This window comes from Larus michahellis, chromosome 9 (assembly GCF_964199755.1).
Source record: "Larus michahellis chromosome 9, bLarMic1.1, whole genome shotgun sequence".
Classification (NCBI taxonomy): Eukaryota; Metazoa; Chordata; class Aves; order Charadriiformes; family Laridae; genus Larus; species Larus michahellis.
Genome location: NC_133904.1, coordinates 46,400,600 through 46,409,316, shown reverse-complemented (window position 1 = coordinate 46,409,316; position 8,717 = coordinate 46,400,600). Strand labels below are relative to the sequence as shown.

At 48.6% G+C, this 8,717-nt stretch overlaps 1 protein-coding gene across 2 annotated transcripts; it reads right to left on the bottom strand.

Annotated features, from left to right (window-relative positions):
* Positions 1–664: 664 nt before the first annotated feature.
* On the bottom strand, positions 665–8,419 carry LOC141748400 (G-protein coupled receptor 83-like). 2 transcript variants are annotated; one of them, XM_074600388.1, is made up of 5 exons: positions 8,019–8,419; positions 7,454–7,706; positions 5,192–5,317; positions 2,744–2,877; positions 665–2,193 (listed from the first exon to the last, which is right to left on the bottom strand). In XM_074600388.1, exons 1-5 carry the CDS (start codon positions 8,069–8,071, stop codon positions 1,569–1,571), a joined length of 1,191 nt encoding a protein of 396 aa, XP_074456489.1. In that variant the 5' UTR covers positions 8,072–8,419; the 3' UTR covers positions 665–1,568. The 2 variants fall into 2 exon arrangements, with proteins under 2 accessions (XP_074456489.1, XP_074456488.1); XM_074600387.1 differs by lacking the exon at positions 8,019–8,419 and having other exon boundaries at positions 7,454–7,831.
* Between the last annotated feature and the right edge of the window lie 298 nt (positions 8,420–8,717).

The window sequence follows — 8,717 nt, the reverse complement described above, 5'->3', positions numbered from 1 at the left end:
AGCGACTATAACAAAGCCCTACACACATATACCAGCAGAACGGGTACCTACTGGCTGGCATTCCTCTCGTCTCCATATACACCCTGGCAAGGCAACCCAGCCTTTGCCACCTCTGAGTGCTTGCGTCTTGTTTTTACCCTTAACAACAAAGTTCTTCACGGAACAGGTAAAGAGCCGTATTGGTGCAGCATATTTGTGTGGAGCTTACAGCCCTTACGGGGGTCTGCAGCCCACTCTCCCTCACACGTGGGGCGATACCCCCACTTCGCTCACCTCCAGCGAGCCCGCACCCCCGGTGCTAGAGAAACTGGTCCCAGACCAGTTCCTGTCGCTGGGCTGCCAACTGACCGCCCCTGATTTGGATGGTGAAGTAGGGAGATTGGTCTCTGAAGTCTACAGTCCCCGAGGGCCTCCTCCGAATGTACCCGACAGGCATCCAGCCTGGGGAGCTGCCCTCCAGCTTAACTTGCTGGGACCAGTGGACGTGACTGTCACGCTATTAGACTCAAACTGGTGCCTCCGCTGGTACAAGACCCATGAAACGATTTTGACTGCCAACAGCTGACTTCCAATTTAGTATCTGTCTCCTATGTAGATAACAGAAATGCATCAAAAAAGAAACAAGGTAGAAAGTGCAAAAAAAAAAAAAAAATCCTCTGGAACCATTTCTATTTATTGGGTGGCTGGTGGGGTTTTGTGAGTGGGCATTAGCTTAGCCCTCAGCAAAATGGCAGGTGGTATCTGTTTGAAGAAAGGGTTGGTTCCTCAGCTAGCTAGCGTGGGAGAATAAGCTCACTTGCGTAATTTCTTTCTTGACCACAAGCAATGTTTTAAGGTGACTACTGGTAATCCTTACAGAACAAAATGAGCCACTGAAAGAAGAACGCCTGCAAGTATGGAGCGAATTTTTGCTGTCCTGCTCCTAAGCTGTGTTTCCGTTGTGATTTTTGAGACCTTTTCCCCCTCCAGTGGCAGGCGCGGCCGCTGGCCGTGGGACGCGAGGAGGCGGACGGGCAGAGCTGGGGCACCTCTGTAACAGCAGAGCAAGCGGCTGAGGTGTGCTGGGTGTACATTTGGGAACGGCTCCAAGTGTTATTCATCTTGAATAAATTACAAATAAATAAAAAGAAGGAATCAATACAGTGTTTCTATATGCATAAACAGCCATCTACCTTGAAACAGAGTGGGTGTAATCAGTGTAGGTGTCCCAGTTTGAGGTAAAACAGAACGCATTTTCCTTTCAGGAATTTTTACTAATTTTCCCCTTATTTGCTTAGGCTATGACAGATATTGTGCGCTGTTAAAGAGTTCTCTCCATTTTTGCTGACTACTCTGATGAAAAATTTACTCGACACCCCTCATTCTGGAGCCCGCATGTGGGCAGTCCATCCCCGGAGATTTTTGAAAGCCTGACTGGACAAGGTCCTGGATAACCCAGTTGAACGTTGATGTTAGCTTGCTTTGGGTGGAAGGCTGGAGTAGATGGTCTCCAGCAGTCCTTTCCAACTCAGTTTTTCCCGTGTTTCTGCAATTACAACCCGATGTTGCCTGGCCATCAGATGAAGGGTTTAGCTTTCTGCCACAATTGGCTGAACACTGGATATGTCTGTCTTTGCGGAGTTCCTCTGGGAGGATGCCCTTGTCTTCTGGCAGGTGCTGCCTCTTTTATAATGGCAGTTCTCAACCCAGGCATGCCTGAAAGGCGGGGAGATGGACTGCAGAGCATGACTCTGGGCTGCGCTCCTTCGCCGGCACACGCACAGCAAGGACTTCAGCTCCGATCTGAAGCTCTCATTCAGCCAACAGTAAATGAAGGGGTTGTAGCAAGTGCTGCTCATGGCAAACCAGTGAAAAGCAAAGTACAGAGCGTTGCTACTGTGGATGGCCCTACAGGAGATCAACACCACGTAGCAGTTCAGGGGGAACCAACATACTGCAAACACAATCACCACCACCATCAGCATCTTCAGGGTCATCTTCTTTTTCCGTTGATGGGCATAGTATTGCTCCATGGTGAGGTCCCCGATGGCATTTCTGAGCCAGAGCTTCTTGGCCACCATGGTATATGTGATGGAGATCACAAGCAAGGGCAGGACGTACAAGAGAACAAAAGTGGTCAAGTCCAAATACTTCCAGAAAAGATCAGCAGGAGGAGGGAAGCTGGGGAGGCAGACCATTCGTATTGTTCTGTTCCTGAAGATCAGAGAGAGAAAGAACCGTCAGTTCCACTACCAGATGCACACAACACCTGGAGAACAAACATCTCGGATGTTCTTACAAGTTTCAGTAAAGGTACAGATAGCAGAACTCATTCAGTAACATGGGCAAGTGCCACTTTCAATGGAAAATTTTTCTTTAAGTTTGACTTTTGGGCCCAATGAAGATTTTTTAAATACATCCCCAGGAAAAGAAAAAACAAATCCATATGGACATCCGTAATGACAAAGTGCACCTCACCTCTCCTCTCTTTTTACAAATTACAGGGCTGCCTCAAATTACAGGGCTGAATCTCTGAGCCAAAATCAACTAACAAACAAGCCTGAAAGCAATTCCATTGATTTTCATTGTCCTTTTGTGGGAAACACACTGCCTAGTCAAAGAGAAGGAGGACTTCTCTGTTTCACCATACTTTCTTTTTTAATAACACAGATGGAAGATGTGTGCCTTAGGATCTGTGGGGCTTTGATTAAGTTGCATATGTCATATAAAAAAAAAAAAAAAGAGCACCATGTAAATGTCTTACCCAATATAAAATCTTGTCAAAGTCTGATAAATGGCATGAGGCAGCGAGAAGCAGCTGGCCATAACCCAGATGATAATGATGCAAATCCCTCCTTTCGCCATGGACATGCGCGGCTTGAGAGGGTGCATGATAACCTGCGGAGAACAACCAATCCTGAGGACTTACAGTGCCTTCAATTGATAAAAACAAGCTGCAAGCTTTAGAAAGAAAAGAATGCACCTTCGCTTTATCCATGGCCAGGAGCAAGCATTTCACGCCGATCACTGGGAGAGGCAAACAGCATGTGTGCTTTCCAGGACAGCAAGGAATGCTCAACATGGTCATTAAGGGTGGCACAAGTTGAAAGCCAAGAGGATATTCGGGCTTGTACTATAGTGCAAAAAATCTCCTCGTTACTACGGACAAGGGCTCCAATACAGATGGCAGCCACGGGGCTCACAACATTTGGCCTTTGGTGGACTGACAAGACAGAGAGACGAGATGCTCGGGGACCACGGTTGAACGTAACCTTTGGCCAAGATAGCACTAACAGACTTGAAGGCTGGTCCCTTTTATAGTCACAGTTTGCCCCGTGCGGGTCTGGCTACAGCATGGTGTAGTCCAGGTGGGTTTGCTGCTACGGAGGGCTACTGTATCTGACAACCTCTTGGTCACTCTTTCAGCCTCACGTTGCAGTTCCAGGCGCTGCAGCAGCTCTGCATCCCCCCAGTGTTAAACGGCAGAAAGGAGAGACTCATTTTACAGGACTTCGGAGGGTATAAGGGGTGGAAAATGCAAAGAGATGTGCAAGTATTAAGTGTTACTGCTGGCCCAGTGCCCTGAGCAGAGAAACACGCTTGGTGTCACCCATCAGCTTGGCTTCAGAGATCACGATGGTTAGATATCTGTTGAGCTACATGCACTATGGATGATTATATTAGGCAATGAAACAATGGTTAAAAATAGACCTATCATGTCATCCAGATGATCTTTTGGCTGATGAAGCCTTTGGTATTTTACGCATGTCTTTTCTAGTCTCATTATAAATATCTAGTTAATCGAGCTCCTACAACTCCCCTGGAGCATCTGTCTGCTCCGGTACCTCTCAGGACCAGCAATATTTTTAGAGGCAAGTGTTGATTTCTCCTTGCTCAGTGACATCTCCTTACTTCTATTTTTATCTCCTTGGGCCATACTAGCTAATTACAGTTCTGAGGAACCCACTCCACTGAATTTAATGGCAGGTATTGTGTTTGCCCTTAGTTAAACAAACGCTTCTTGATACTGAGCCATGCTTTGCTATCAACCCAGAATCTACTGATTAAAATGAATCATTATCCAAACGCTTTGCTTTCAGGAGCTGTAATGTTGCACATAGAACGGGCAGGCTACCAGACTTTTTGTGGTAAAAAAGACAGAAATGGATGATGTACACTCTGTCAGTCCCTGTAATTCTCTGACACCAGATGGAGCACATCCCAGACAATCAGAATGGAATCCATTGTTGTTTTGAACTTCATCTAGCCATGTCATTTATCATGTGAAATTGCTTTTCAGTAACAACTATTTTTGTGACTCCAGCACTGCAAGAAAAATAGACAGTCGGCCTGAGAGCACACCTTGCAGGATCTGCTCTCCCAGTGCACAGCATTCCTCAGCTTTAGCAAAAATCACAAACTGCATTATACTTCAAGGAAACCCTTTTGTTGACCCTCATTGCTGGACCTGTGAGGTTCTCCTGGTTGGTATTCACCAAAAAAGTATCGGGAGGAGAGGAGAGGGAAGAGGAGAGGAGAGGAGAGGAGAGGAGAGGAGAGGAGAGGAGAGGAGAGGAGAGGAGAGGAGAGGAGAGGAGAGGAGAGGAGAGGAGAGGAGAGGAGAGGAGAGGAGAGGAGAGGAGAGGAGAGGAGAGGAGAGGAGAGGAGAGGAGAATTTCTCACCTTGAACTGAATGTGGTTACACAGTTCTCACTATTTCCAGTCTTAGGCATCCCAAAGTAATGTGGCAAGCCTAAAACCTGTACGACTCTTCATAAATAAATGCTGAGATAATGTATTGGCTTGCTGGTGTTTGAACTTCAGGATATATTCCCACCCTGCTTTCAGGGCTGCACTCCACAGAGTGGCTGCGGTGGGCAGGGACCCCTGGAGATCATCTCGTCCAGCTCCCCGTGCAAAGCAGGACCCGCTAGAGCAGGCTGCCAGGACTGTTTCTGGTTGGGATTTGAATATCTCCCAGGACAGAGACTCCACAGCCTCTGTGGGCAGCCCCTTCCTGGGTTGGATCTGTCTCACCCTAAAAAAAGTGGGTGTTTTTGTCCACCACCACGAACGCTAGAATCCTCCCCTCCGTCCCTTGACTCTAAAGACAATGCGGGATTCCAGGTTCTGGGATTTGAAGGGGAAAAAAACCTGTGTATTTAGCACCATATTTTCTGGCAAACATAGGGGTGGTGAATATATCGCATACCTGACGCCGATCCAGAGCGATGGCAGCAAGGGTGAGCACAGACACATGCACGGAGCAGTACTGAACAAACCGGCTTATGTGACACATCAGCTTTCCAAAAACCCAGGTACTGCTTACAAACCGCACCTGGAGAACGGACAAAATGGGATTAAAACAGTGCGCATTATCTGAAAAGCAGCAAATAGGCTTCCCTGGAGTATGGTAAGGAAGAAATGCTTTAATATAGTCTCCTCATGCTTTGTAGATGCATTATACTCAGTTTTTCTGGGGAAAACAGCAAACTGCAAGAGGCTTTGAAACAGAGGTGAGATTTATTACACTGAGCAAACAAATCTGCCTGAGTAGTGCCCTGCGTACGTGTGTTTGCACGTGCAGGTGTACATGTAACATGTCCCTTCTGGAAAACGTGAAGAAATCTTAGCTCAACTCTGCAGGGAAAAACAGTAGCTTGGCTCCTTAAAAACAGCCACATGTCTGTCATTGGTAAAACGCTTGAATTTGTGGATGCTGAAAGTTGTGCGGGTTCGAAACTTTAGCGAGATAAACTCATGGAAGAAAAAATCATCGAGGGCACCGAAATAGGGAGGTAACACCTGTGAGTTAGGGACCGGCTGTCTGTGGAGCATCCCTGCCCCGTGTCCACACTCTTCCTGGGGTCTGCGGCTACCACCCGCCCTCAGGAACACGGAGGTTGGGTGGCAGGGTCTTGCTCACACGCTGGTTTCTAAGCCCAGCTCTCCTCTCGCCCCGTTGTGTGAGATACGTCAAGCAGCAATTTCAGAGGTGTCAATGAAGTTAACACAAAGAGAGAGGAAAATTTTACCCTCCCGTTGCAAAAGCAACTCGCACTTCAGAACCTGCGTCGCCTTCCTCATTGATCTGACCTCTGCAGGTGCGGGAGCCATCTCCACCTGGGCATGAAATCCAGCTGCTCTTGGAAGGGGCGGAGGGAGGGAACACTTAAACACCCCCCGGAGAACGCAGCAGCAAGGGCAGCATGGCATTTCTTACCGGTTCCCAGAGAGGTTTTGCTTATTGAGGCTTTTCTGCAGAGGAGACTATTCCAAATAACGGTTGTTGTCTCATTCCCTTGTCATTTATGGCTGCGCAATATTTATTCCAAATTAACGCAACTCATTCTGGAAGCAGATTAAGCTAATTTGAAATAAAGCACATTTATTACAAAGCATCTGTCCCCACAGAAAATTAGTCAAGGCTAGCTACTCTCTTTTCAATTAATCTAAGTAATTTCCCTATAGAGACAACTCTGGGAGTAACGACTCTGTTACTGAATGTGTAGCAAAGTGCTGTTTTCTTTGAAGTTGATGAAAGCTCTTTCCTAAGAGAGATTACAGTTATTTAATTACTCGTGCCTAAGGTGCGACTGTTGTGCAAACACACAAGGGGGCACTATCCTTTCCCTGAACAGCTTACGGGACGCGAATCCCTTCAGAGCAAGGCAGAGAAATCCCACCAAAGAAACAGGACCCATTTAAGAAGAGGCAAATTCAAACCGATAATTCAGCTATTGCTTTTGGAAGGCGGAAGAACGCTATGGTCAGCTCTGGGCAAGGACCGAAGCAGGAGTATTTGGGACGCTTTGGAAGCAGAGGGCTGCGTCAAATTCAGGTATACAGAGTTCTGCTTACACGTCGTTTATAGATTGTGACTGGGGGGGAAGAAATGAGTCCGTTTAAGTCTTCCCACCTCATTCCTTTAATATTTTTGGCATGTCTTATATTAGTTGGTAACCGAAAAGAAACAAAGGACAATCAGCCCCGAGAAGCACGGTTTGTGGAGCCTGAGTAAGACACGTGCCAAGCACAGACCCGGCAGTTTCCCCTGCCATCGCCTTCACAAGGACTGAGCTCGTTTGCATCCTTTCCGTAGGAAGCTGGCAGTTAATTGGACTTTCTAGTGTCAAACTTGTCCCCCGCTTCCTTCCCCATCAAAAGGCGCATGGGGCTTCCACATCCGTGCCTTGCCACCGTGCTGGAAGAGGGAGGAAAGCTGGGGAGGAGCGACGCCTCCCGACAGGATTGCGAGGTGGGGGCACGAGCGAGCCCTGCCTGCGTGCGAGGGGGTGTCGGGGACAGGGTGGGGGGCACGACCGCAGCTTGTCGGGCAGGCAAAAGGAAGGGGGGAAGACACACCGAGAAGAATCTCTGCCTATCAGCCCGTTACTGGCCCATTCAGCACACGTGCACACAGCCGGCAGGCACACACGGACCCCAGCAAAACGCGGACGAGCCGGGTGCTCACCAGCGTGAAGGGGGTGTTCAAAATGGTGATCATCACGTCGGCAACGGCCAGGTTGACGATGAAGAGGCTGGTGGCAGAGTGCATCCTTTTGTTCTTGATCACCACGTGGCACACCAGGATGTTGCCGAAGAGGGAGATGCAGATGATGACGGAGTAGGCTACTATCAGCAGCGCCTTCACCGTGCGGCTCTGCGACTCGCCCTCGTACTTGGTTCCGCTGTCGAAGTCCCCCAGGTCCTCCAGGTCCAAATCACTGTGGAAGAAGGATTGGTTGGGGAAGCCGTACAGTGCGGAGAAGAAGTTGGTGGTGTTGTGATTCTCCGCTCTCCAGAAGGGCTTGGAGATGTACCGCAAAGGGAACCACGTGTGCCTGCTCATGGCTCTCTCGCTGCCCGTGTCCCCGGGCGGGCTGCACACTCTTCTCTGCCCTCCTTTCTGCCAGCTCAGCTGCTGAAGGCTGTGGCCGCAGGAGGGAACACGCACCCTTGCATTTTAAAATTCTGCCCTTGGGCTGCAAACTGCGTAAAAGAGTTGATAAATGGGTCCCTCTTCCTGCGCTGATTACCTGTGAGCTTGGCTCCAGGGGTGCTCCAGCTGCTCTTCCCTTTTCAGTCCCATATGTCCTACGTACAGAAGCTGATTCGGATGCAGAAATATCAGAGATCCCCACACGCTTTCTCTCCGCACCTAGAAAGAAATCCTAGTGAATATTTCCTTTCGGGCACTGTTCTGCTTCTCCCCCGCAACTTCTCCTTGGAAATCTGCTGTATTGGTTTTCCACATAGTCCTTCGTCTGTCAGGTCGCCGTTTCCCAAGAGTTTTCAGAGCTTGCCCGAATCAGAAAAGCAAGAGCTGCCTTTCCCTTTTCTTTCCATCCTCAAAGTATCCCTCTGAGCCATCCACTGAAGCTGCTTTGCTCGGAGGCTGAGTGGTCCCTGCTTTCCCTGTGATATATACAGCCTGCCAGATGACACACCGCATATGAAATAGCCAATAGTGTATCTCTTCCTAGTTTTCTCCTGAGGTGTATTGCAACCCCACACATCGACGATGGGAGAGTCTGACATGTGCAGAGCAGCAAAACGCAGAGAGAGTGGATGTGCTCTGATTTTCCCTCTCTCCTCCCTCCTCCTCCTCCTCCTCCTTTCTGGGTACCCAGCACAACAGCTCGTGGGGTGAAGCATCTTTACTAATTTGCAGCATCTTTCTTTCTCTCTGTTACAGAGTTTTAGCAGATAGAGAACATCCGAGGATTTCTGCCTCC

Coding starts and splice junctions, on each gene's coding strand:
- LOC141748400 (XM_074600387.1), bottom strand. CDS start 7,831: ATGAGCAGGCACACGTGGTTCCCTTTGCGGTACATCTCCAAGCCCTTC. Junction 5,318..7,453: donor TGAACACCCCCTTCACGCTG/GTGAGCACCCGG, acceptor TCCGTTCTCCAG/GTGCGGTTTGTAAGCAGTAC. Junction 2,878..5,191: donor TCGCTCTGGATCGGCGTCAG/GTATGCGATATA, acceptor TGTTCTCCGCAG/GTTATCATGCACCCTCTCAA.